Source organism: Camelus ferus, chromosome 9 (genome assembly GCF_009834535.1).
Source record: "Camelus ferus isolate YT-003-E chromosome 9, BCGSAC_Cfer_1.0, whole genome shotgun sequence".
NCBI lineage: Eukaryota > Metazoa > Chordata > Mammalia > Artiodactyla > Camelidae > Camelus > Camelus ferus.
In genome coordinates, this window is record NC_045704.1 from 77179623 (window position 1) to 77207592 (window position 27970).

Consider the following 27970-nt stretch of genomic DNA (forward strand, 5'->3'; position numbering starts at 1 on the left):
TCTCAACTCCAATTACACAGCTTTTTCTTTTATATCCTTCAAATAACAGTCATAGTAAATCTCTAATCTCATCCTATGCATGTAAGTAAATGTTCTGTCTGTCACAATGCTGTGTCTTTTGGGGAAGTACCTCTCTATTTTAAGGGCATTAAGAATGTAAGCTAAAGAATTGAAACTATATATCCGCTTTGGAAAATTTCTAGGTTATTCTCTAATGGGTTAAGATTTTAATGTATGTCAGATATATAGACCAGTTTTGGCTTTGCTGTTTCTTTGTTCCAGGTGTTAGAGTTTTATTTTAGTTCGGCTACCTCAGATTCTTTCATCTGCTGCACAGGTAGAAAAAAGCAAACAGTACAATCTATATATGAACCAAGAATTGAAGGAGAGAGGTAGACTAAGCAGGAAAGGAGAGTGAGAAAAAGAAAGGATGAAGTCAAGATGACAGAGAAAATGAGATTTGACTAAGGTAAAAACACAGTTGTTTCAGGACAGCATGGTTAGTACAATTTTTTTGGTTTTGTTTTTGTTTTTTTAGTATCCCAAGGAATAGCTGTGTTTTTCTTGGTATATTTTTAAAATCAAATTTCCAGATTGACAGTGTGAATTTTTTGGCCTAACTTAGGTATATACTCTTGATGTACCAGATGCATTCTATTACTGTTACAGTCCAGACCCTAGTAATGCAAATGGAAAAGATGTCATTATGGAAGCGATGGCTGAGCAGATAGTTACAGTATGTGCTACCCTGGATGAAAATCCCGGAGTAAGATATAAAAGGTAAGACACTCGTTGGTGTCTTTATATGTTATACGTTATGCTGTCTATTTGCTTTTTGGTACAGACTAAGTCAGTCTCTGTGCTTATGTGTGTTGGTCTGCAGAATTCATTTTCTTCATAAAATTATGCTCTACATATAGCAGATTTAAAGGCTTAAATTTCAGAGTAACTAATAACCTCTGTTTCTGAGTTTCAGAACTTAAATTATGGTATGATTTACAGGTATATTTCTCATAAGTTTAGGAATAATTAGAGGAATGCCTTTGTTGGGACATATGGGGAATATGTGCCTACATTTAATGTTTTATTAAATTTCCAACAAATTAAATGACCATATTATCTGGATACTGGTTATAAATAGATTTTTGGAGTTTCTTAAAAGTTTAAGTTTGACTTTAGTACCATGTGCCTTTATTTGCTTCTTTTTAAAAGTAAGGCTTACTGTAAAATGCATAAATTATATTTATATGGCTTGAGAACTCCAAATTAAACATACCCATCTAACTTTACCAAGGTCAAGAAACAGAACATTAACAGCATCTCAGAGACCTCCCCCATGATCCCTTCTAGTCACCACCCCTTATTTCCTCCCCGGAGGTAACTGCTATCCTGACTTCTAATGCATTTTTAGTTTTACCTGATTTTGAACTTGGTATAAATGGGATCATGATTTTTTTTTTAATTTCTGGCTTTGTTCAGCATTATATTCTGAGAGACATCCATGTTGTTGTGTATAGCCAGACAGCTTGGATTTTACTAGCTGTGTGATCCTTCTGCCCTCAAGTTTCCTAATCTATGAAATGAGAGGATAAAAGTACCCACCTTATAAAGTTTTTTAAGAATTAAATGAATTAATATCTGTAAAGCACTCAAAATAGTGCATGGCACTAGTAAAATGGTAGTAGTACTACCACTGCTACTAAGTACGTTCACTCGTTTCTCTTTTGAAAGCTTCTTTAATTTAAACATTGACGTTTGTCATGTTACTTGGCTGAATTGTTTAATTTCAAATTCATGTAGTACTTTAAGTTACATTATCCTTAACCATTTAAAAAATCTACTATTAATTACTTAGAAAAAATAGTAAGTCTCCTTAATTCAGATGTTACCAGAGAAGCCCTTTACTCACACCTCAGGTATTAGAAATGTTCTTTTTCTTACAGGTGATATGCTAATTGCATTCTGAACTGAGTGGTTTATCTTCTGCTAGAGTTCAGGATCTGTTGAAGCTTCTGCTCCTGGTGTTTGGCTCTGTTCAGGGAAATGAGTAATATAGTTGGCTGTCTGTATCCCCAGGTTCAGCATCCTCAGATTCAGCCAATTGTGGATCAAAAATATTAAAAAACCAAAATTTCAGGGAGTTCCAAAAAGCAAAACTTGATTTGTTACACGCAGGCAGCTACTTACATAACGTTTACATTATTATCACTATTTACATAGCATTTACACTGTGTTAGTGTTATAAGTAATCTAGAGATGATTTAAAATACATGGAGGATGTGCATAGGTTGCACAAAAATACTGTGCCGTTTTATATAGGGACTTGAGCATCCACGGAGTTTGATATCCAACAGAGGTCCTGGAACCAGTCCCCTGTGGATACCAAGGGATGACTAACCGTTTTATAATTTAATAGCTTACTAAGGACCTGTTTTGAGTTATTGTAATAGTTAAATAATAATTCAGGCTTTAAAAATCCTACCTGTTCTTTTGCAGAGTATTCTTTATGCCTTATGAACTTTTCAAGTGTAATTCTAACATGAAGTTATTTTCTTCTGAAAATATTTTAAAGCAAAATGTGTAATAAAGTATTCTTTATAGTTGCTGCTTTATTTACTTTTGAGGTAAAAAAAAAACTAAAGATCCTTTAATACTTTGAAGCCCTTACAAGGAGATCCTCTATTTTTGAGGTTGATGTACTAACTGAAGAGCCTTTTCCAACGTTTTTCTTGTATACTCAGAAGTTATACTAATATCGCTGGTCATGAAGTTACAGTTTAGACTATGATTTTATCATTTTAGAAGACAATTATATACAAGATTTTATGCAAAAGACTATTGGAAAATTGACTAAATGTTAGAGAACGTGTGGGGAAACTCATACTGCTAGTGGGAGAGATAATTGGTCAAGTAATTTGGAGAGTAATACAGTAATATCCAGAAAAGTTGAAAATATGTATACTGTATGACCCAGCAGTTACAGTAGGGGAGAAGACCAGGAATTGGGAAGGGAATAAAGGAACGGCAGTTTTGTTTATAGTATTTTCTTCATGTGCAAAAAAAATCCGAAGCGCACATAAGGTTTACATTGATAAAATCCAGACAAATTGCTATAACATTATATTTCATGTATTATTATCGGAACTTTTCCATGTTTATAAAATCTTTTAATTTAATAAATTTATGGTTTAATTTTAGAATTCAACTTGATAATGTTATAAAATGTGTCTTGAAAGAAAAATAATTGTTTGAACATTTTTTCCATTTCTAGTAAACCTCTAGATAATGCCGGTAAGCTTGCCCAGCTTGTTGAAAAAAAACTTGAAAACTACTACAAGATTGATGAAAAGAGCCAAATAAAGGTAATGTATAAAAGACAAATAGTGGTGATTCGTAAAGTCTGTCTTATTTCTTTATAAGCCAACGAAACTATTGTTTGTTAATTTTCCAATTATGATTTGGGAATCGTTAACATAGATTCCCAGTTTTGAATTGGGACTCATTAATGTAGGTGATAGTGGAAACCTTAATAGACAGAATGGTTTAGTGGTGAAGGTATTGGTTAAATCCTGGCTCTGCCATTTAATTCATAGATATGTCAGTTAACAAATTATGTAGCTTCTCTGTGCCTAAGTTTTCTTATCTGTAAAATGGAATTAATAAGAGAATATATGTTTTCTAAACTAGTGAGAGAATTAAATGAATTAATACACATAAAGGTTTTAGAACAATGCTTGCCACTGAGTAAACACTTATAAATAGAGTTATTCCTGTTATCGCCAGCTCTATGATTATGGACATATTTTTTACTCTGAGTTATATTTTCATCTACAAGATGGATCAGATAATACGTACCTTGCTTGGTTGGTATGAAGATTAGGCAAATTAGCATGCATTTGGCACATACAGGAGTTTAATAAATGACAGCTAGTAGTGTCTTATCAAGATAATATAAAGTAACCAAAGACTAGGATTGGAACCTAGGAAATTCCAGCATTTGGGCTTGGATTGGAGAGTGAGGAGCCGGAGTAGACTGACAGAGGTGGTGTCAGAGGGCTACGAAGCCATATTACAGTAGCTGAAGAATGAGAAGCAGGAACTGTTGATAGTTTAAAAAGGAGATGGGCAAGGAAACCACCAATTACAGTGATGTGTAATAAGTGGAATGAGAGGAGAGTACATAGAATGAAATGGGAACATAGGCTGGGGGTTAATCTCACTCTAACTGGAGTCTTGGAAGGCATCCTAGAGGAAAAGGCCCTTGAACTTGAAGAATGAATATAACATGATAGAAGAGGGAGTTTTTCACTTGGATAACAGAATTCTTTTGTAATTAGGTTTATTTATTCTTGGAGGAGGTACTGGGGATTGAACCCAGGACCTCATGCATGCTAAGCATGTGCTCTACCACTTGAGCCATACCATCCTTCCAACAGGATTCTTTGCGCAGAGGCTTAGAGAAAAAGGCAAAATTCACAAGCAAACAACTTGGCTAGAATGGAGGGTTTAAACTTAAATGTAATGTTGGTTTAAAACTTTAAAAGTAACTAGTTTTTGGTTTGGAGGACTAGTGAAAGCTGTTTGTTCTGGGTGTAGTTATGAAGATAATGGTTCAGTATACATAGCATAGTAGATAGTCAGTAAATGTTTGTTGAGTAAAGAGATAAGCCATCACTGTATTAGTAAATATCCTGTTAGGTCTTCATGACTTCAATGAAAAAAAGACAAAATCCACAACAAACTTGTCCTTTCCATTCTTTCTGCCTCAGAAATTATACGTTCTTCAAATACTTGATACCTTTTTTCATTCAAGGACCTGAGAAAGTGTCACCTTCCTTTTTGAGGTCTTTCCTCACTCTTTGAGTCGAATGATTCTTCCTCTCACATATTGTCATAATCCTAAACCCTGATATAACACTTATATTGCGCTGTCCTTTTCCTGTTTATATTTCTGAAGACTCATAACTTACATGTATTGAGGGCTTGCTAAGTGCCAGACACTGTGCTAAGTGTTTCATGGTATTATTACATTTAATCTTTACAATAATCTTATAAGACAGAGGTTCTGATTTTATATCTATATATATATATTTTATAAATGAGAATACTGAGATATTAACAAGTAAAGCAATTTGTCCAAAGTTGTACAGCAAAAAACTGATCAAGACTACTCAAACCAAGATCTGCCTGATTCCAGAGGCTCTCCTACTAACCACTATACTGTCCTGTCTCAAGGTCTATTTAAATGAGTGGTTAAATTGAAAAAATTTTAAAGATCTGTAGTTTACCTCTGTCTTCTATAAGTAAATAAATAGGAAATGTTTGTGTAATGAGTTGTAGTTGTCTCTTACTCCTTCAGATAATCTGAAGAGTTTATTACTTTTTAAAATGAAGGATGGAAGAATCTGGTATTAAGAATTTTTCCCCAAAAAAACAAAACAAAACAAAAAAAACCCACTATGCCCCAATTTAAAAAATAACTATTAAAAGCAAAATTTCCATATTAAAAAAAAGAATTTTTCCCAGCACTCTTACTTGCTGTTTAATGATTAGTGCTGTTTGTGAATTAATGATAACAAAGCTTTCATTGTGATTTATTATCTTAGATGGCATCAGTACAGCATAATGGTTAAGAGTGTGGGCTGTGGAATGAAGCTGACCTGGCTTTGAATCACCATTCTGCCACATACTAACTCTGTAATTTGGGGAAGATCCTTGATTTTAAGCCTTAATGCCCCCCATTGTCAAATGACATTAATAGTCACTGTCTTACAGGGTTGCTATGAGGATTAAATAATATCGATATTTCTTGCTTAGCACAGTGTGTAGCATAGAGAGCTCAAGTAATAGCACCTGTTCATAATTTTTATCAGTTTTAGTGTTTATGGAGCTGAATTCCTAAGGAAATAGATTTAGTGCAAGCCAAATACTACTTTTTTAAAAGGAATTTTCAGAATATTGTATTATTGAGTATAGCCTCTTAATCTAATTATGAAAGCTTTTGGCTTTGTAGTGGTATTTTTCCCTCTGTTGTGCCACTCAGATTTTTCTGTTTTAATGTAACTTCACATTTGTAAGAATGTGGCAGAACTTAGGAAAAGTTTGCTTTTGTTTTCTAAGATAGTAAAAATGTGTTCACACAAAGAAACTGAAGTTTCTTAAGATAATTTTATCTTGTTATTCCAGGGTAAAACTCATTCCCAGCTCATAATAATTGATCGTGGCTTTGATCCTGTGTCTACTGTCCTGCATGAACTGACCTTTCAGGCAATGGCATATGATCTGCTGCCGATTGAGAATGATACATACAAGCAAGTATAACTTGAAGGGAATATATAGGGCATATACAAACAGGAAAGGATATTAGCATTTAATGATTCGTGTAGCCACCAGAAATCTAAAGCCCCTGTAACCTTTTTTTATTTGGAGACTTTATCCTTCTCTTATTCTTATAATCATAATCTATTAAAAGTATCCTGACCTTGTTAGTTAATGGGTAATTTAACAACTTTGAAGCTTTTTTGGTGTATTTGCTTCCTTAACTATGTCTACAGCAAAGATACATATTAAACAGTTGGAATTTGTACTTTTCAGTAAATACTAAGCCCACTACTATATTTATTGAAGTGGAAACCATATTCAAATTGGTTAGGCTGTAATTATTCTGAATCATACATCGAAAAGTGTCTGTGTGTGTCTTGTCAATATAACGTATTTTAAAAGATCAGAAGACTAGGAAACTCAATAGGATGGCTATTGAGAATAGACACAGTTTACCAGTTTGGTACCTATTATTGACTTAACTCTGATATAAGCATATTAATTTAAAAAATAATATCAAATAGAAAGCTAAATGAAAAATGAAATAAGCTTTTCTATCAAGGAACCATTTTATTGTGCCTTGTGTATCATTTATGAGTATGTGTGAGTATGTATATATGTGTTATTTGATATCATAATTTCTAAATCCAGATTGGCATTTTTACTGCCTTGAGCATAGTATGAAAATGAAAATTAATTTTTTGAAATTTTATGTTTAAATTTAGTAATTTTAATAGATTAGAAAGATCCCAAAACTTGTGCTAATTATAATATTTAATATTTTTTCTTAAACCAAACATTATTCAGCTATTTTGTGTTTTGTATTGTATTTATATTTGCATTCTGGTCATATCCTGGCTTTTGAGTTTTTCTCTGCTATTTGTATTAATGTTAGATGACATGGAGAAATCAGCATGGTTATTTTTCTAACATAAAAGTAATTTTAAGCAGTTTATTCAGGATTTTCAGAAAGGATGTTATTTACCAGTCTTATCCGTTAGGTCTCTAAACCTGCTTTACTCAAGAGATTTAGAAAAAACTTGAATTGAGGGACACTAAAGGATTTGGTCCAGACTATGGACATAAATTTCAGGCATTTCTAACCTAGTATTTAAAATATTTGTCTCCCTGGGTTTGTTGGCAAACAAAGCAAGGTTTAATTTTTTGAGAGTGATAGAGAGACTTATTTTAAAAAGCAAAAACAAAAACATCAGAGATACTCCTTTTTTTATGGATCAGAAAAGTCCAGGGATAGATAGAAGCATGAACTCCCTGTGGTTTGTGCTCTGTCACAATTTTTTTTTTTTTGCTCTGTCACAAATGTTAATGAAAATAATACAGAGCAGGAACTTCTAAACATCTAGATTGTGTTTTTCATCTTGGTGACCTCTTTAAGTGTACTCTTAAAATAGGATTGTCATTATCTTTTAATATTGTCAGGCCTGCTACCTTAATCTTTGTTTATAAGTCAAAAGGTAAAGGTATTGTATAATTACAGAGTGACCTTTTAAGTGAGAAAAGGGCCTTTGTCCTAGAGCAGTCTTATTATTAAGCACAGTCATCTTCCTTTCACCATCTGTAATCAAGACCACATAGGTAGATGGTTTTATAGGTGAGACCTGAAATTTTGGGAGCTATAGACATGATTATATTCATACAACCGAAATCTACATTTATTGTCTTCTGTCCAAAGCTAGGACAGCTCAATGCTGTCCTTTCTCATCTTGGCTAAGGAAGTTGACAGTCCCAAGGATGATTGAATCTTCCAGTTCCACAAATGGAAGACTATCTGCAGAAAAAGAGAAGCAAGAAATTACACTTGGCAAAGCAGTCAGGAAGCCCATTCTTAATAATTTCATGAATCTCTTCAATTGATGCTCACTACAGTAGAACTCGTTAAAACAGTCAAAGTTTTTTAGGGCTACATAACAGTTTTTCTCTCATTTCCTTTCCCATTCTTAAAGGAGATGTGGTTATAGGGTTAGGGAAGAATATAGAAACATATGATATATGTTGGTGAATTTTGTACCAATCTTGAAACACCTTCAATACTTAATAGGCTACATTGGAGGTGACGCTTCTTTTCTTCAGTCAATGAATGTTTGATAGTTGTGCTGATGGTTGTTAGCACATAAAAATAGTGTTTTGAGCAATTGGAATGTGAATTGTTAGTATATTTAGTCCTGTTCTTAAAGTTGATTGTGGAACATTGAATTTTTGTTTCTAAGATACCATTTTGCTGAGCTAAAACACTATGGTAATGACAGTTAAACCCAACATTTGAAAGTAAAGAAGTCTTGATAGGCATAGCACTTTGATTTTTATTGTATGGATAACAGTATTGCTTAGTTTTGAGTAGATATTCATTATCTCCTCTAAAATAGTGGATTGAATATATGTACTCTTCAGTTTCTTGAGCTATGTCTTAAAATTATTGTTTATAAAAATGTTTCTTTCACTTTTTGGAGGGGAAATAATCCAGAGTTTCATACTTCTGTCTACCTGTAGATATAAAACAGATGGGAAGGAAAAAGAGGCAGTCCTTGAGGAAGATGATGACCTCTGGGTCAGAATTCGACATCGGCATATTGCTGTTGTATTAGAGTATGTGAACTCATTTTAATTTTTATTCCAAATTTTTTAAACACTAAATACATGACAGTACATTTTGTAATCTTGAAATATTTTTGTAAAGAATTACACCTTAGAAATTTAAAGAATTCTCTCACAATTTGACAGGGAAATTCCCAAGCTTATGAAGGAAATTTCATCAACAAAGAAAGCAACAGAAGGAAAGGTAAGAGTCTTACTTAACTTTAGGATAATGATGAAGGTGAATTTTAAAGTTTGTAACTTTTATTTTATCTATTTAACTTTCCATTTTGGGAAATTTCTAACATACATGAAAGTAGAGAAAATTTACTTACATGTACTCATTACCTGTCCTCAACAGTTAGAGACATTTTATCTGTCTTGCTTCATTAAAGTTTATTATTAAAAAGCCATTTAGCCAATTGTATTAATGCATTCATTCATGTTAGGTTTCTTGTCCTGAGATATAATTTACCTAAGTGCACAAATTTCAAGTGTATACTGAATAACTTTTCACATACTTATGTATATATATACACACATACAGTTGTAGAACCACCACCTAAATCAAGATACAGAACATATTTGTCATTCCAGAAAGTTATACAATAATATCTGTGAATAAAGAAAATTCAGTCTGATCCTTTTGAATTTTTATACATTTTAAACTAATTTTCTTAGTAGTTAATACCTCCCAGCAGTATAATGTAGGATAGAACTGGTGACAGGGGATATCCTTGTCTCATTCCCAGCCTTAGGGGAAACACGTTTGATATGTCATCATTGAGTATTCTCACAGTTTTAGGTTATTTTAGATAGATCCTTTGTCAGATTAAGAAATTCCATTCTATTCTATATTTGCCAACAGGTTTGTTTTTGTTTTCGTTTTTGTTTTTTAAATCAGCGGTGGGTGTTGGATTTCATCAAATACTTTCTTAGCACCTATTGAAATTATTTTTTTCCCTCTTTTATTCTGTTGATGTGATGAATTGCATTCATTGATCCTCTAACATTAAACCAACCATGCATTCTTGGAATTAGCTCTACTTGGATGTGATTTATTATCCTTTTCCTGTATCACTTGGTTCTGTTTGCTGATATTTTGCTTAGAGTGTTTGCTTCCAGGTTTATGAGCAATATTTCCCTGTAGTAATTCTTTTTTTTTTTTTTTTTTCCGTTTGGTAATGTTCTTATCAGGTTTTGATTGTCAGCAAGATTGTATTGATCTTTAAATGAGTTGTAATGCTTTCCCTCTTATTGTATTTTCTGAAAGTGTTTGTGTAAGATTGCTATTACTTGTTCCATTATTGCTTGAAAGAATTCACCACTGAAGCAGTCTGGGCTTGGAATTTTGTTTATGGGAAAGTCTTTTATTATAAATTCTTTAACAGATACAGAGCCATTCAAATTTTTAATCTTTTTCTTGTATCAGTTTTGGTATATAGCATTTTTGAGGGATTTGTCTATTACATTTACATTTTCAAATATCCTCTTATTATCCTTTCAGTGTCTACAGAATCTGTAGTTACATTCTATTTATTAAATCCTAATGTTGTCAATATATGTTTTAGCCTATCTACTATTAATATCCCCTATACGTATTATTAATGTTTCAAAGAATCAACTTTTGGCTTTGTTGATTTCTCTATTATATATTACTTTTATACTGAATTCATTTCTACTCATTTTTATTTCCTTCCTTCAACTTTCTTTGGCCTAATTTGTTTTTCTTTTCCTAGCTTCATGAGTTGGATGTTTAGAGCATTGATTTTCAACCTTTTTTCTCTCCTACTATATATATACTTACTTATTTCCATCTTGACATTGCTGTAGCTGCATCCCCCAAGTTTTGGAATAACCTATTTTTATTTTGATTCAGCTCAAAATATTTTCTAACTTTCATTGTGATTTCTTCTTTGACTCATGTGTTATATAGGAATATGGTTTTTTTCTTAATTTCAAAAATTTGGGGAATTTTCTACTTACCTTTCTGTTACTGAGTTGTAATTTAATTATATAGTGGTCAGAGAATGTGCACTGTGTGATTTTAACCCTTTGAAATTTGTTTAGACTTGGTTTGTGACCTAGCATATGTCTGTTGTGGTAAATACCCTATATGTACTTGAAAAGAATATAAATTCTGTGTATGTCAATTAAATCAAGTTGGTTAATCATGTTATTCGAATTTTCTATTTCTTTACTGATTTTTTAAATCTGCTTTTTATGTCAGTTACTAAAAATGGTATAGATTATGAATTAGTCTGTCTTTTTAATAATCTTGTCAACTTTCAAAGATTTGTCAACTGATGAAGCCATGTTGATTAGAGCCATTATAATTTTAAGACAGTTATCTTTCTGTTGAATTTATCTTTTATCATTATAAAATGTCAGTTTTTTTCATTTGCAGTATTTCTTGCCTCAAAGTCTGCTTTGTCTGGTAGTAATATCGCCATACCTGCTTTATTTTGGTCAGTGTTTACATGATATATCTTTTCTAATCTTTTACTTTCAACAATTTGTGTCTTTATCTTTAAAAAGTACTTCTTAAAAAGATCTTATAGTTGAGCTTTATTTATTCAACCTGATGATCTTTACCTTTTAGTTATAATGTTTAAGTCCGTTGATACTTCATATAATTACTGATATAGTTGAGTTTGTGTTACCACCTTATTTGTTTTATCCTTTTCCTTTTCTGCCTTCTTTATATGTTGTCTTTTTTTTTAAACAATTCTATTGTATCTCCAATATAAACTTTTGTTTTACCTTTTGTTATCCTTTTTATTGTCATCATGTTGGATATTATAAAATGTATCCTTATATTATGACAGTCTGCCTTAAAGTATCTTTTGCCTTGTTCTGAACAATTCAAGAATGTTGTAATAGTTTAACTCTGTTTATCCCCTTCTTTTGTACTATTGTCATATGTTTAACTTTAACATGTGTTATCAAGTCAGAATGTTATTTTTGTTTTAAATTCTCAGTAGACTTTTATCCACATATTTATGAAATTTATTGTTATCTATTCCTTATTGCTCCTCGGTTTTTCCATCTGGGCTGGATGCATTGTCTCAACTTTTGTTTTTATCTGAGGGTATCTGGGTTTTACAAGTTCTTCAGAGACACTTGCTGGATGTAGAGAATTCAAGGTTGGCAGTTTTTCTTTTCCTTTCAACAACTTAAAAGATTTCAAGTACATCACCTTCTGGCTACCGTAATTTCTGTTAAAGAAGTCAGCTGTCATGTTATTTTTGTTTTTCTGAAGATAATGTATCTTTTTAAAGATTTTTTTCTTACTCTGATTTTTAGCAGTTTGACCATAATGTACCTTATGGTGTGTTGGTATTTATCCTCCTTGGATTTATGGAGCTCTTCTACGTTGTAACTTTCATCATATTTATAAAATTCCTTTTTTTTTTTTTAATATTTGTAAAATTCTTGCCCATTATTTCCTCACATCTTGATTTTGTCCTGGTGTCTCTCCCTTCATCTAGGACTTCATTTGCTTGTTTTAGATTTTGGACCATATTCTACATCTCTCCCATTCTGTTCCTTTTCCCATTTTTTTCCTTCTCTGTGCTTTAATTGAATATTTTCTGTTAACCTGACTTTGAGTCCCCTGCCTGTCTGTTGTGTCCAGTCTGCTGTTAAATCCATTCAACATATTATTTTTTAATCTGAATTAGAATGTAAAGTTCCCCCTTTATAGTATATGATTCTATGAGTTTTGACAAATGTACACTCTCATATAAGCACAGCCAAGATATAGAACAGTTCCATTAACCTTCCCACCCCGATTTCCCTATGCCACTTTGTAGACAACCACTCTGCTTAACTCTGATCCCCTGACAAACACTGATCTTTTTTGTAATCCCATGGTCTTGCCTTTTCCAGAATGTCGTCTAAATGGAATGAAGAGTATAGCTTTTTCATTCAGTGTAATGCACTTGACATTCATTCACATGACGCGTAACAGTAGCCTCGACACTTTTATTGCTGAGCAGTATTCCACTGTGTGGCCGTACTACATTTTATCTATTCACAAGTTGCGGGACATAATGGGTTTTTTCCAAGTTGTTGGCAATTACAAATAAAGCCACTATGAACCTTAAGGTTTTGTGTGAACAGATATTTTAATTCACTTGGATAAATAATTAAGAGTGGAATTGCTGGGTCATATGGTAAATGTATGTTTAACTTTATTGGATACTTCCAAACTGTTTTCCTAAGTTGCTGTACCATTTTAGAGTCTCACTAGCAATATATGAGAGTCATTCATTGTGTTTTTAATTTCAGAGATTACATTTAGTATTAGGATATCCATTGAGGTTTTTTTTTTAATAAAGTTTAATTCTCTATTGAAATATTCCATCTTTTTATCCATTTAGTTCATCTTCTCCCCTGTCTGCTAACTCCAACAACTGGATTATCTTGGGTCTACTTTTATTGACTTTTATCACTTGAGTATCAATAACTTTTTTCTGTTTTGCATGTCCAGTAATATATCACTGTATGTTAGACATTTTGGATGCTGTATTGCGGAAGGTCTGTATTATGTTCTCTCTACAAAGAGTATCAAGTTGTGTTTTGACAGGTAGTTAATTTGCTGATGAATCACCTTGCTTATGTTGAGACTTTATGTCAGGCTTTTGATATGGTGAGTGTATTTCACTTTTGGATTTAGTCCAAAGATGTAACCCTTTTAGGACTGAATGTGTGGGATGATCACTTAGGACTCTCTGCTTTGTCTGGATCAGAGAACACCAGTATTGTCTTAGCATTAGGACACCTCTGAAATCTCTGTCTGGCATTTAGCCACCTAGCAGTTGGTCTCTGCTAGGCCGTTAAGAGTTATACCCTTTACATGTGCCACTTAGGATTTGGCCAGGGATCCTAAGGCAGCCCCTCTACATATCTTTGAGTTATGTTGTGACTGGCTCTTTTCTCTCTAGAACCGTGGCCCCCAAACCCTACCTCAGTAGCCCCAAACTCTGATCTTTTTCCTCTGCCCAGAGAGACTTGCTTTCTGCTCGAACTCTACTTCCTTTTGCTGTGCTTTGGAAAATGTTTCAGGGAAAAGCCAGGGTGAGTGCAGGGGTCACCTTCTGTGCTTTCCTTTACTCAAGTATCCTAGCTTTGAGCTATTTTTTTATTCATTGCCTGAATGTGGCTCTTATTTATTTTGTCCAATTTTATTTTTGTTTATGGAGGGAGAGCAATTTTGATATTAACTACTTTATCATGGCTGAAACTGGAAATCTCTTGAACTTGTTTTCTTAAGAAAATTGCCAAATATTTACTAAATTAATACATACTTAAAACTGTAGGATTTTAAAGTTGTTAAATAGGATAACTGAATCGTAAGTTTGCTTTAAAATGTTTGATTTTTCCTAGATATCACTTAGTGCCCTTACCCAACTGATGAAAAAGATGCCCCATTTCCGTAAACAGATTACTAAGGTAAGCAGTATTGTATGTGAGACACACCTTACCATGTTTGTTAGTCCATCTAGTTCTGTAGTCAGGTTTAGCAGTGGGTGTCATGGAATACTTGCTGTTAGTTGTACCCTAAAACCTTACTCTAGGCCTGAGAAATACCCCAATGTATAAGCTTCCCAGTAGTATTCTCTCTGCATATACTCTAGATTTATTCAAATCCAGCTTACACTTTTTTATATCTTTGTCTTGGCCAGCCAAACAGAGAGAGTTTAGTATTTATCAACTTAATAAGAAAATTCAGCATTGGATTGACCAGTGGTTGTTATTCTGCTCGGTTCTTAATAGTTACATATTAGTAGATTTAAGAGCAATTAAGCTCTGTGGGCAGGTAAACTTTTTTTTTTTTTTTTTTTTTTTTTGCTGTTCCAGTCCTTCTTACAAGTCATTATCAGAATAGTCTACATATTTTTTTATCATTTCGCTCCCTAATCTATAATCAGGAATATAAATTCAGACTTTTTCTGCTTGACTTTAAGGACTTCACTGTTTTTTTTTTACCTTATTTTCACTACTTGTAAAACCAACACAAATTCAACCCTCCCATTCTATTTTTTTCAGTCTGTTGATTATCCCCTGTAGATCATGGTAATTTTCACTTTTTTTTTTCCTTTCTTGAGCTGTTTCCCTTAATTTACATGGTATCTCCTTCCACTTAGGCCCATGCTTTCCTTCAGGCCCATCTCAAAAGTTTAGTGTTATGAGTTGCACAGAGAGATATTAAAATGTTTTAAATAATTGATTTCTTCTGTTTTTCAGCAAGTTGTTCATCTTAACTTAGCAGAAGATTGCATGAGTAAGTTCAAGCCTAATATAGAAAAGCTCTGCAAAACTGAACAGGTATGTGCAGTGTCAGAAATACCTATATTCATGATAGATTTTCAGAATGAACTCTGTAAAGTAAAACCTAACTTTTTGCTCAGTACAGTGCACTGAAAGGAGACTCACCCACTCGGTATTTAATACATCATTCCCTACCAACATTAACAAGTAGCTGTACAGTATCATAGAAAGCAGTCCCTCCTAATCTGTGATTATGCATTTTTGGTTTAATGGGATGATTTAAGTGTTTGGAGCATTATTTCAGGGTAGCATTGTTGGCAGGTCTTTTTCAATGGGTACGGCATTTAACGTAGCATCCTGCAGAGTACTGTGTACGCACATTTAACTACAGGCTCCTCTATAATGCCAAAACTGTTTAGATCACTGCTGTCTAATAGACATAGAATGCAAGTCATATGGAATTTTAAATATTCTAGAAGTCACATTAAAAGGGTAAAAAGACAAACTACTATGTATAAAATACGTAAGATACAAAGGTATATTGTACAGTGCAGAGAATATGGCCAATATTTTATAGTAACTTTAAATGAAGTATGAGCTATAAAAATATTGAATCACTGTTTTGTACACCTGAAACATAACATTGTAAATCAACTATACTTGAATAAAAAAATAAGACTGAAACATAAGAAAAAGAAACAAAAAGGTAAAAAGAAATGAGTGTAGTTAATTTTAATAATATATTTGATTTAACCCAGTATATCCAAAATGTTATCATATTATGTAATCAATATTTTTAAATTACTGAAATATTTTACTTTTTTTATGCGTAAATCCTCAAAATCTGGTTTTTTAACTCATCTTAATTCAGACTAGACACATTTCAGGTGCTCAGTAGCCACATGTGGCTCGTGTCTACCTTTTAGCACAGGTATAGATTAATGATTTTCTTATTTGAATTATTTTTTGTCTTTTTTTACATTTTGTGCAATAATGTTTATAAGTGTTGCTCACATTTTCTTGTGAAAAGTCACCAATGTTCCATTAAAATTTGGCAAGATTTAGTAATAGATATTTTTAACTGAAAAATGAATTTGGATTATGGACTCCTGACTATATTTCATTTTCATTAAGGACCTGGCACTTGGAACTGATGCAGAAGGACAGAAAGTCAAAGATTCTATGCGAGTACTCCTTCCAGTTCTCCTCAACAAAAATCATGATAATTATGATAAAATAAGAGCGATCCTACTTTATATTTTCAGTATTAATGGTAATGGAGACTGTTTATTTTCATGAATATATTAAAGTACTTAGCTCTAAAATCATTTTATACTAAGTGGTTTACTACTTATCCTAAGAGAATTTTGGAAATTTCAAAAGTCATTGGTCAAGATATGTAAACTAGGGGGAGGGTACAGCTCCAGTGATAGCATCCCTAGTACTTCTTCTAAAAATACATAAATAAGTTAAACTAATTACCTCCCCCCAACAACAACAACAAAGATATGTAAACTGACTATACTTGAATAAGAATATATATTTAAAAGAAATATAAACTTGGTTAAGATGGATAGAAGAAAAATGTGAAATTGGGTGAAGGCTTAAGAGTGTATAATTTAAATGTTTACTTAAAAAAGAAAAAAAAAAAGCCTTATTCATGGGTACTACCTAAAACCTAGAAATGATTGTGGTAGCAGTTATGTAACTGTGTACTCATATTTTTACTTATCTAAGGAACTACAGAAGAAAACTTGGACAGGTTGATCCAGAATGTAAAGTTAGAAAATGAGAGCGACATGATTCGTAACTGGAGTTACCTGGGTGTTCCCATTGTCCCTCCAGTAAGAAATCTCACATTCTGTATATACTTATATATATGCATGTGTGGTTGTTTGCATTGAGTGTTTTCTTATGTGGAAATCTATGTGGACAGTCTTCTTAATTTTACTCTGTAGATTTGGTAAGTAAAATAATGTTATTTTCTTCTCCATATCTGAGTAATTTGGACAAGTACATTTTTCTAGTGAATTTGTATCTTACAGCTGCTGTTACAATTTGCTATTTTTGCTTTTCTTTTTATGATTCATTTATAGCAATATTTGAAAGAACTCTAGTTAGAAGCTCACTCCATCCCATCAAGTTTTATACAAGCGTTTGGGAGTAAATGTATATTCTGATACTATCATAAATTTTATCATTAATGTGCAAAGTTCTGTGAAGTTATGTGACCACACCTGAATTCAGATTTCTTGAGTAGGCATTTCCACTCTTCAAGTCAAATGCAACATAGTATTTGTGAAAAATTAAATATCTTTGTTAGAAAACTTAGTAAGAGAGTACCACTAAATAAAATTACTGATTTTTAATTTTTTTCCTCTAATTACATTAGTCTCAACAAGGCAAACCATTAAGAAAGGATCGATCTGCAGAAGAAACCTTTCAACTCTCCCGATGGACACCTTTTATCAAAGATATTTTGGAGGTAAAATTCATTAAATTTTGCTTATATCCGAAGTGCCCTTCTGTAGAATATCTTTTACTTTTTGTATATTTATCTGTCAGTCAATGTTCAATATCTATGGGTCAGGAATTTTTTTTTTGTAATTCTGGGAGGGTTCACAGAAGAAGGCCATATCTTGTGTCAAGGGAGGAGAGGAATCTTAAAGTTTCTCTTCTTTAAGACTGCAAACTCACACCACTGACCGTCTCAAAATAAATTTAAAAAATAAGAACACACATGCTTTATGAAAAAAAAACTGCATTCAACAAAATGACATTTGCTTATGACCACTACTAGAAAGTCATACTCCTGTATTCTTAAAAATGTGTTTGTGATTAAAATGTAAACCTCGCTATAGTTTGCTATTATAGTCAACACATGGTTAATGTTTTTAGTACTGTTGCTTTTAGAAAACAATACTCAATTATAGGAAGTTAGAAAATGAACTAATAAAAATCATATTATGAGCTCAATAAAGTCACGGCACTGAATCTTCAGTCATAATCAGATAGTTCTATTTATTCTAATTTTCCTTTGACTTAAACTTTAATTTCTACTTTCTTTTGGAAACTAATTGTGTACAGTTTATTCCTATGATTTTTCTGTTTTGCTTGACTGATTTTATGTCATTCACACGTGCTTAATCATAGATGAAAAGTTTAAAGAATTTAGACTTCTTTCCTGCAACATGAGATTTTTTTTCCCCTTACCCATAACAAGGATGTAGAACTAAGTAGTTTTTCTCTGCTAGTATTTTTTTTTTTAATTTTGGGGGTAATTAGGTTTATTTATTTATTTTTAAATGGGGGTGCTGGGGATTGAACCCAGAACTTCCTGCATGCAAAGCATGCATTCTACCAGTGAGCTATACCCTCCCTCCTTCTTTGCTAGTACTTTTAAAATAGGAATGGGCTTTCTCAAACCCTTTTATAAGGATTTGCATGTTAAATTCGGAAAATCCACCTTTAGTTCAGTAGCAATCTAAGACTTTCAGAGTTTCTCCTGAAAATTGGTTTCTTTGCATCTTGCAGTCTTACTGAAATATTCTCGGACTGCTGAATACCTTGTGCCCATTTTTACTTATTGATACCACTTGTATTACCATGCTGTAAAGCAGTGCTTTCCAAACTTTTCTGATCATGCACACTTAACCATAATGAATGTGATCATAAGCCTATAGTATGTGACTATTTATAAACTATATAAATGCTGTACTCATTAAACATTGTATATACTATATGTGTATATACACACACACACACACACACACATAAATACCTCATAACATATTAAGCCTAAGAAGAAGGAAAAATTTTTAAATGAAATAAAAAGGAAAACTTCTCTTATCTCATTGGCTTGTCTTCAGTATGAGTAGGCCAGGGTGCACATCTGTTTTAGAACCACTGCTGTGACGGGCAAGGCCTGGACCTGGTATCCTGCGAGGTCTGTCAGGACTAAGATGGTATTTAGAAACCCCTAGCACTCTGTAGAGGTAAAGGTCCTGATAAAGTACCTGGAATTCTCATACCAATGTGGGAACTCTCCAGTGAAGGAATGTAGGCATGCAGTAAATATTTGTTTAATAAGTAAATGATTGCATTAATTTTGTAGTAGGTAAGATTTGTGAATTTCAAAGAGAGGGCTAACCTTACTTTATTAAATATTTATATATCCTTACGTTCCTTAATTGTAAACATAAGGGTTGAGTTTTCTGTAAAACAAACAAAACAAAAATCCTGAAATGTACAATATTTTCTTGATGGTTTTAACTCTTTTCTTCCCTAGGATGCCATTGATAATAGATTAGATTCAAAAGAATGGCCATATTGTTCCCAGTGTCCAGCAGTGTGGAACGGCTCAGGAGCTGTCAGGTAAAACCTATGAATCAGTCAGTGAAATTTTCAGTATATTACAGACTAATCATTGAAATGGTACACAGGCATTTCTATATTGACAACTCTCCTCGAAGCATATAGTCACTTAAAAGACAGTTTTTCTTTAACTATAACCTGTTTTAAATGAGTCCAGATAAGCAATATGAAAATGTTCTTTATTGTAAAAAAATATTTTTATGAAACTAGAAAAGAGTTTCTCCCTTCATTTTTTTTCCTTCACATAAGCAGAGTACATAATCCTTTTTGATGATTTTTTGGTGATAAAATATTTGAAACATTCAGGAAGCTGTAGAGAGTATTATAAGGCATGCCCTATACTTAGTGCCCAGCTTAACAAATGAATCATTATAAATACAATTCAAGCTTCCTATGTATATCACTATGATTTTTATTATTCACCCTTTCTTCACTATCCTGAATTTGGTGTTTATCATTCACCTTTATATCTTTATTATATATTTTCTGCATATATTTGTACTCTAAACAATGTATAGAGTTGTGTTTTGCAGGATTTTTTCTCATGATCTTTGGCTTTTAGCAGTTTAACTATGATGTGTGTAGATGGAGTTCTTTTTGTGTATATTTTACCTGGAGTTGAGTTTCTTGGATCTGCAAGTTCATACTTTTCATCAAATTTTGGAAAGTTTTCAGTTATTTCTTCAAAAAAAATTTTACACGCATTTCTATCTCCCTCTTCTCCTTTTGAAACTCCATTAAACATATACTGGAGCATTTGACATTGTCTCTTGGGTCACTGAGGCTCTGTTTACCTTTCTTCTACCTCTTTTATTTCTGTTCTTCAGATATACTGATATCCATTGATCCATCTTCAGTTTTTTGATTCTTTCTTCTGACATTTCAAATCCGCTGTTGAGCCCATCTCGTGATTTTTTTCATTTCAGTTATTGTACTTTTCACATTTTGAATTTCTATTTGGTTTTTTTTTAGTTTCCATTTCTCTTTTGACATTCCCCATTGGTTAGCTTATTGTTAATATAGTTTTCTTTAATTATTTGATCATGTTTATAATAGCTTTTTTGAAGTTTGCTAAATCCAACATCTGGATTTACTCAGGGTCAGTTTCTGTTGACTGCTTATTTTCCAAAGTGTGAATCACACTTTACTGTTTTCTTACATATCTACTAATTTTTGGTTGAAAATTGGGTCTTTTACATACTGTATTATAACAATGCAAAACTGTATTTTGTTTTAGTAACTTGTATGGACTTAAGCTGTGGGATCGTTCTCCCTTGCAGTGTAGCCACTAATGTCATTGCAGAAATTTTTAATTTTAACTTTAATTTTTCAGCTTGGCTCTTAGTGGTTGCCCTGTGTCTGTGTAGAGGCCAGCCAGTTATCTGGGCAGAGGTTGTGTTTAGACAGCTCAAGCCTGTAAACCTTCCACCTTCTGCTCAAGCTGCATGTGGGTTAAGAAATGCATTACAAGTCACAGTCAGTTCTTGAGTCCTCTCCCAGCCCCTTTCTCTTCTTTTCCTCTCTCTTTTTTTTTTTTTTTGGCCTTTCTGTGGCTTCCCCTGGCACATGCATAATTTGGCAGTCAGCTCAAGTTGTGGGGAGAGCTTGTCTTTGTCTTCTTTGGCTTTCTTACTTTCAGGATTTCCCCTTTAAAATTCTGGCTCATGTGCAGCCTATCCCATACTAGGACCAAGATGTTGTGCTGCCAGAGCTGCAGGTCTTCCTGCACTAAACTGGGTCCACCATTTTTAACCAGCAAAGCTTCAGGAGTTTGCACTCCCTTTGCTCCCTGCCTTGAATCAAGTCTTCCACCTCAGGCAGTGAAGGTGGTGGTTTTCTCAAGTCAGTATAAAGTGATAATTTTTACTGACTGAGTTTGAGGAACAGTGGGGGTTGGGGGCAGCCTCAGGCTAGAAGGTTACATAGTCACCTGGACCATTCTTACTGATATATTAGCATATATTTAAGAGTAAATACTTCTGCTGGGGAGGGAATAGCTCAGTGGTAGAGAGATCCTGAGTTCAGTCCCCAGTACCTCCACTAAAATAAATAAATAAAAACCTAATTACCTCCCCCTGCCTCCAAAAAAAAGAGTAAATGCTTCTCAATTTGTTGTTTACCCATGGTTGATTTCCAAGTGACCTGACATGGTTTTTCCCCTACAGTTTCACCCAGGTTTATACTTGTTTTCTTGGAGGGGAATCTTCTGACTGACTGATTCCACCATAACCACAAGTTCTCTATGATTGTGTTTTTAATCTTAATATAAATGGTGTCATATTATGTATGTCCTCCTGCAACTTGCTTTTTTAATTTCCCTCAACGTTATGTTTGTGAAATTTATCCCAGATTGGTACATGTGTAAATTTTCACTGCTGGTTGGTACATTCTTACATGAATATCACAGTTTATTCATGAATTTTCCATACAATGGAAATTTAGGCTGTGACAAAACTGGCCTCATTACAAACAGTGTGCAGTGAGCATTCTTGTACATTTACGTATGTTTGAGTATTTCTCTAGGGTGCATCTCTTGGACTGAGGACTCTTTCTTTAGTTTTATTTTTCCCTTTTCTCCTAGTTTGGAATTGATATAGCCTATTTATACTTTTGTAGCAATTATCCTTAGAATTTTAGTACACTTCTTGACTCAACAAAGTCTGAGATGAGTTAGTATCTTTCCCCTCCTCATGAACAGTACAGAACCTTAGAACGACTTAATTCCAACCACACACCCCTTAAATGTTACCTTAATTCTTGATTGTTTTCAGCCTTATATCTGTTTCACTTCCCAAATTAATGATGATCATTATTATTATTTTTAGTTGTATGTACATGTTAACCAGTTACATTGTGTATCACTTCTGCTTGCATCGCCTTTTTTGGGCTCAGTCACTTTCTTTTCTGAAATAAATCCTTAGACGTTTCTTCACTATGGGTCCATTTGGTGGTAGGGTCTGTATGGTTTTTGTCTGAAAATACGTTCATCATGTTGCTGTTCTTACATGATAGCTTTGAATGTCTAGGCTCGGGGTAATTTTCATTTAATGCTTTGAGATGTTATTCTGCTGTTTCTTGGTTTCTATTTTAGCTCCTGTGAAGATGTGTGTATGGGAGTGGAGTGTTTTCTGTCAGTTTTGTCATACTTTTGTAGATAATTTGTCTTTTCTCTCTGATTGCTTTTGGCCGTTGGTATTCTGTACATTTCTTACGCTCTCTCTACCTCAGGATTTATTTTTATTCTTTTTCTTGGGATTCAGTGTGTTTCCCAAAAGTTGAGGTTTCATATCTTCCATAAATTCTTCGAATATTGCCACTTTTACAATTTTGGATTTGTTGGGACATAACATTTTATCTTCATGCCCTTTAATCTCTCAAGCCTTAACATTTCTTTTACTTGTATTTCATTCTGGATATTTTTCTTTGTATTTAGTTTTCAATTCTTTAGTTCTCTCTTAAATTTGTGCCTAATCTGCTGAGTAAGCTTTCCTTTTTTTTTTTTTTTTTTTTTTTTTTAGTTTCTGTGTTCACTGACTTTATTTTATACGCTTGGACTTTTTTGTTCTTATTTTGTCATGCTTTCTGTTCTACTTTATTATCATTTATTATTTTAAGCATACTTAATTTTAGTCTGTTTTTTAATAAATCCAACATCTGACATTCTTTGGGGTCTAATTTGACTGCTCTTCATTTCTGCAGACATTTATGATTGCTTATTTCCTCATGTGTTTCATAATTTTGGATTCTGAGCTTATTTCAGTAGCTAGGGTTGAGAATGGGGACCTCCAGAGATGTTCTGCATTTGCTTCTGTCAGGATTAGAGATTTTTTTCTTTTATGTGTTAATTTCTCAGTTGGGGTTCCCCAGACCATGTGAAATAGTATCAATTAGAACTCTCTCACAAGACTGGCCTGTGTTGAATTATCAAAGAAGCATCTTCATCATCTCCCCTTGCTTTTGAGGGTGTCCTGACCTTATACAGGGATGTCAACTCCCCATCTGTACCCTGTACGATACCCAAGGCTTTGTCTCCTATGTTTATTAAACAGGGAAATACCCAGGCCCCTTGTTTGCTAAAACGAGACTAACACTCCATAAGGCAGACGAAGCTTCCCCTCAGTTTACCACTCTAATTTTTAGTTTCCTTTTTACTGCTGCTGACCTTTGGAGATTGCTCTTGTTTACTTTCAGCTACACTTTTAAAAAGATGTTTGCTCTTATTTTAACCAGTGCTTCTAGGTGCTTTGTAGAGTGAGATTTTCAGGATACAGAGATTTAATCATTATTTATGTGTCTTTCAAAGTGTAAAACACTAGTACAGTCTTACACATGTACGTGAAACAAATTAAATGTAATCCTGTTGTCCTAAAATTGCTGTTCAGAAGTTTAGAAATTGTTAGAACCACATAATTGTTTTAAGCAGTATTACTGCCTTTTCTTTTGCTTTCTTACTTTATTTTGCTCTCTTTGAAAGTTTTTAAACCAAAGTTGCACTTGTAGTATGTCTTTGACTTATTTTGTTTGGGAACCAAGAATGTAGCTTGTTCTGTTTCATCTTTCAAAACTAGTTACTAAGTCTCTACTTTTTCTATCTCCCTTCTCATTCCTTAAGATAGCAGATGGAAATTATCATCCGAAAGCGTAGACTGAGAACATTATTTAATATTTACCATGATGTCCTATATTGCAGGGTCTTAGAGGTCGTCTGGATTATGGTTTCTGAAGTGGGTAATGAGATGAAATATCAGATTTTAATTTTTACACTAGAAAAGGGAAAAATTAAGTTTTATTAGTATATACTAGTACACATATATAATTTATAAATGAACATATATTTTAAATAGATGTACATAAGTGTTTATGTTAAAATATTTACTTTTCAAATAAAACCTCAAAATTTTTACCGGTGGGTTACAGGAACAGAAAAAGTGATTTCTATGATCTAGAGCAGTGCTACCCAACAGAACTTTCTTGGAATGCTGGAAATATCCCATATCTGCCCTGTCCTATATGGTTACTAGCCACATGTAGCTGTTGAGCATTTGGTATGTGGTTAGTGTGACTGAGGAATTGGATTGTTAATTTTAGTTCATTTAAATTTAAATAGCCTCATGTGCTAGTGGCTGCCCTCTTAGTGCAGATCTAGAGCAGCCTAAGGAGGGGATGTGGTAGAAGTAATGGCTTCTATTTACCTACTGCTTTCCTGGTACCAGATTCCATACTTAGTATATTCTGAACATTATTTCTTTTAATCTTGAAAATAACCCTGGAGGTTTAGACAGAGGTTAAGTAACTTGCTGAAAGAAGCAGAAACAGAGTTGAAATGCAAGTCACTCTCATTTTTAAAGGCATTATTGAAGTCTAATTGACTTCATAATATTGCACATGTTCAGGGTGTACAGCTTGATGTTTTGATACGTATACATTGTGAAATGATCACCACAAACTAATTATATACCCATCACCTCCACATAGTTACCATTTTCTTCCTTTTTTTCTGTCTTCCTTTCTTTTCTCTATTATTCTTTTTTGTGTCAAGAAGACAATTTAAGATCTATCCTCTTAGCAAATTTCAAGTATACAGTACAGTTTTGTTAACCACAGTCACCATGCTGTACATTAGATCTCCAGAACTTACTCATCTTGCATAATTGAAACTTTGTGTCCTTTGACCAAAATTGCCTCATTTCTCTCTCCCCTTATTCCCTGGCAACCAACATTCTATTCTCTGCATCTATAAATTTGACTATTTTAGATTTCATGTGTAAGTGAGATCATGCAGTACTTGTCTTTCTCAGTCTGACTTACTTCACTTAGCATAATGCCCTCCAGGTTCATTCATGTTACAAATGGAAGAATTTCCTTTTTTAAGGCTGAATAATATTCCATTGTATGTATACACTGTTTTTTCATCCATCTGTTCATTGACAGACGTGTAGGTTGTTTCCATACCCTTGACTACTGTGAATAATGCTGCAGTGAACATGGGAGTGCAGATGTGTCTTCAATATCTCCTGGCATCATACTTTACTGAGTTCCAGCAAGGGGTGTCCCGGTATCACATCAGCTCCAAATTAGTAACTGTGCCTCCACCAACCCCCTTAATGTCTTTAAAACCATGTTGTTTCAGTGCCACTTTCCTCCCCCCATTTTTAATTTCAAGAAGTGATAGACTTTTCACATTTATTATGTCTTTATCTGAAATAAATAAGGCAGGGCATTAGCTCCATTTTATAAGTAAAAGTGAGCTCTAGTTTATAGATAAAAAGCTGAGCTAGATTACAAGCGATTTGTCCAAAATCTCTATAAGATGAAAATTAAACTTGAAGTGGGACTGTCCTGCCTAATTCTTGGTGCTCCAATCATACCATGGTTAAGTCTTTTCCTTACATCAGTGCAGTTGCTGCCAGATTTGAGTTTGCTTGAGGTAAGTTCTTTAAAGAGACTCTTTAAAAGCAGTGTGTTAGGCTCTTTTAAAAGCAATATGGCTTTGGAAATATTTTTAATATTTTGGTGTTTATTTTTTAGTGCTCGCCAGAAACCCAGAGCTAATTATTTAGAGGATCGAAAAAATGGGTCTAAGCTGATTGTTTTTGTAATTGGAGGAATTACATACTCTGAAATGCGTTGTGCTTATGAAGTTTCTCAGGCATATAAATCCTGTGAAGTTATTATTGGTAAGACTTGTATTTTTCTCTTTTCTGTTTTTTTAAACAAACTCTAAATGCAGTAATATATATGCAAAACTTTATCTTGTAATTTACGTTTAGGACTAAATTGTTGACTGCAAAAAAACCTTTTTGAAATCATAGTGTATTTTATCTGACGTACCAGAGTTTTTCTCCTGGTTGACCTTTATGATGATTTTTTTCTATTCAAATTCTGATTTTCAGAGAGTGAGCTTCAGAAATATAATATTCTTTAAATATATCCTTTAAAATATTACATTCTGTCCTTTTCATGCTCTCATCATTAAATAATTTTTAAAACATAAATGCACTTCTACTACAGAAATACTTGGAAATTTTTTGTGGCTATGGACCTGACATTGGCAAGGCCTATATGAAATTTAGTTTTAAGAATTTCAGTCAAGGCCACTGATACCTAAACTTTTCTGACCCACAGAGATGCAGCATTTGTACACCAAGCCTTGATCTGCAGCACTGCTTAATAGTTCTCTGGGACCAAAGTTACAGTGACTGGTCCTGTTCTGTAAGGAGGACAGACTAACCTCCAGTTTTACTCATTAGTATATCAATATATAGCACAAAGTGGACACAGCATGAGGAATGGGGAGTGTTTCTAAAGGGTTACTGAGCACACACAATGAAGAAGAAAGCTTGAAATACTGTAGTATAAGCAGGTTGTAGGGAGGAGTCCTGTAGAAATTTTAAGTTGCCCCAGACTACTGCGCTTTGCATATGTAATGAAGGATGGGACAATATAGTTAGCCGAGGAAAATTGATTTAACTGCTGGCCTCTGAAAACTTATTTTTTCCTCTACCAGGTTCCACGCATATTTTAACACCCAAAAAGCTGTTGGATGATATAAAGATGCTGAATAAACCTAAGGATAAAGTCTCCTTTATTAAAGATGAATAGCATTTTGGTGGAGGGAGGGATTTGGAGATTCGTATTAATTTCTTCAACTAAAATAGATTGAGACATTGTTGCTATCATGTAATTTAAACAATGTAAATATTTTAAGGAATAATAACTTTTCAAATATATTTCTTAAGGGATTGTTTATGATTATATATCATTGGATTTACCAATTTTAACTTAAATATTGTTGCTGCTTTGTAGATGATAAGAAGAAATGTTAAAATGCTTTCTAAAAGGAAATATTTTCAGCTTTGGAACAGAATATATTAGAGTTGTGGGTAATTTTTCACAGCCACTTATGTATATACTAATTACTTGTTAGATACTTATCTGTCTTATGCTGAAGTATAGTTTTTTGGGAAAGAATGATTTTAAATGAAAAAGGTTATAAAAGTAAAAACTGTAAACGTGTATGTATTATAGAATGATTTCCTACAAGTACAGTTTTTCTTTCAAAAGAATTCATAATTTCTTTTATTTGTAAAATAATTCAGTTATTAATAGAAATAGAGTGATTTCACAGTGTATACTGTCTTGCTAGATACATCTAAAGAGCATAGTTTTATATATAATTTTGAAATCATGTATGGTTAAAGTAGAAAACAAAAAATAATCATGGACATTCTAAGAGAAAATAAATACATAGTTACAAAAATTATCTTTGTTCTTTTGTGGGGAGGAAGGGAAGTTGGGAAGTTTTAAAGTTCTAAATCAGAGAGTTAAAAAGAAGAAAAAGAATGCACCATAATCCTCCCACCAAGATAACTCATTTTGACTTAAAAAAAAAAATCTTTGTATAAGC

The 27970-nt window shown here is 33.1% G+C and overlaps 1 protein-coding gene across 2 annotated transcripts in view; it reads left to right on the forward strand.

Annotated features, from left to right (window-relative positions):
- Positions 1 to 27824, forward strand: part of STXBP3 (syntaxin binding protein 3) — a 47063-nt gene extending 19239 nt beyond the window's left edge. Inside the window, exons 7-19 of one of the 2 annotated variants that reach the window (XM_032487240.1) lie at positions 626 to 780; positions 3272 to 3362; positions 6187 to 6311; positions 8830 to 8925; positions 9061 to 9118; positions 14305 to 14370; positions 15166 to 15246; positions 16324 to 16462; positions 16927 to 17033; positions 17582 to 17674; positions 19478 to 19563; positions 26092 to 26240; positions 27071 to 27824. In XM_032487240.1, coding sequence (XP_032343131.1) covers positions 626 to 780; positions 3272 to 3362; positions 6187 to 6311; positions 8830 to 8925; positions 9061 to 9118; positions 14305 to 14370; positions 15166 to 15246; positions 16324 to 16462; positions 16927 to 17033; positions 17582 to 17674; positions 19478 to 19563; positions 26092 to 26240; positions 27071 to 27165 — 1341 coding nt within the window. In that variant the 3' untranslated portion in view covers positions 27166 to 27824. The remainder of the gene's footprint in view (positions 1 to 625; positions 781 to 3271; positions 3363 to 6186; positions 6312 to 8829; positions 8926 to 9060; positions 9119 to 14304; positions 14371 to 15165; positions 15247 to 16323; positions 16463 to 16926; positions 17034 to 17581; positions 17675 to 19477; positions 19564 to 26091; positions 26241 to 27070) is intronic. The other variant, XM_032487242.1, reaches the window with a different exon arrangement.
- The last annotated feature ends 146 nt before the right edge of the window (positions 27825 to 27970 follow it).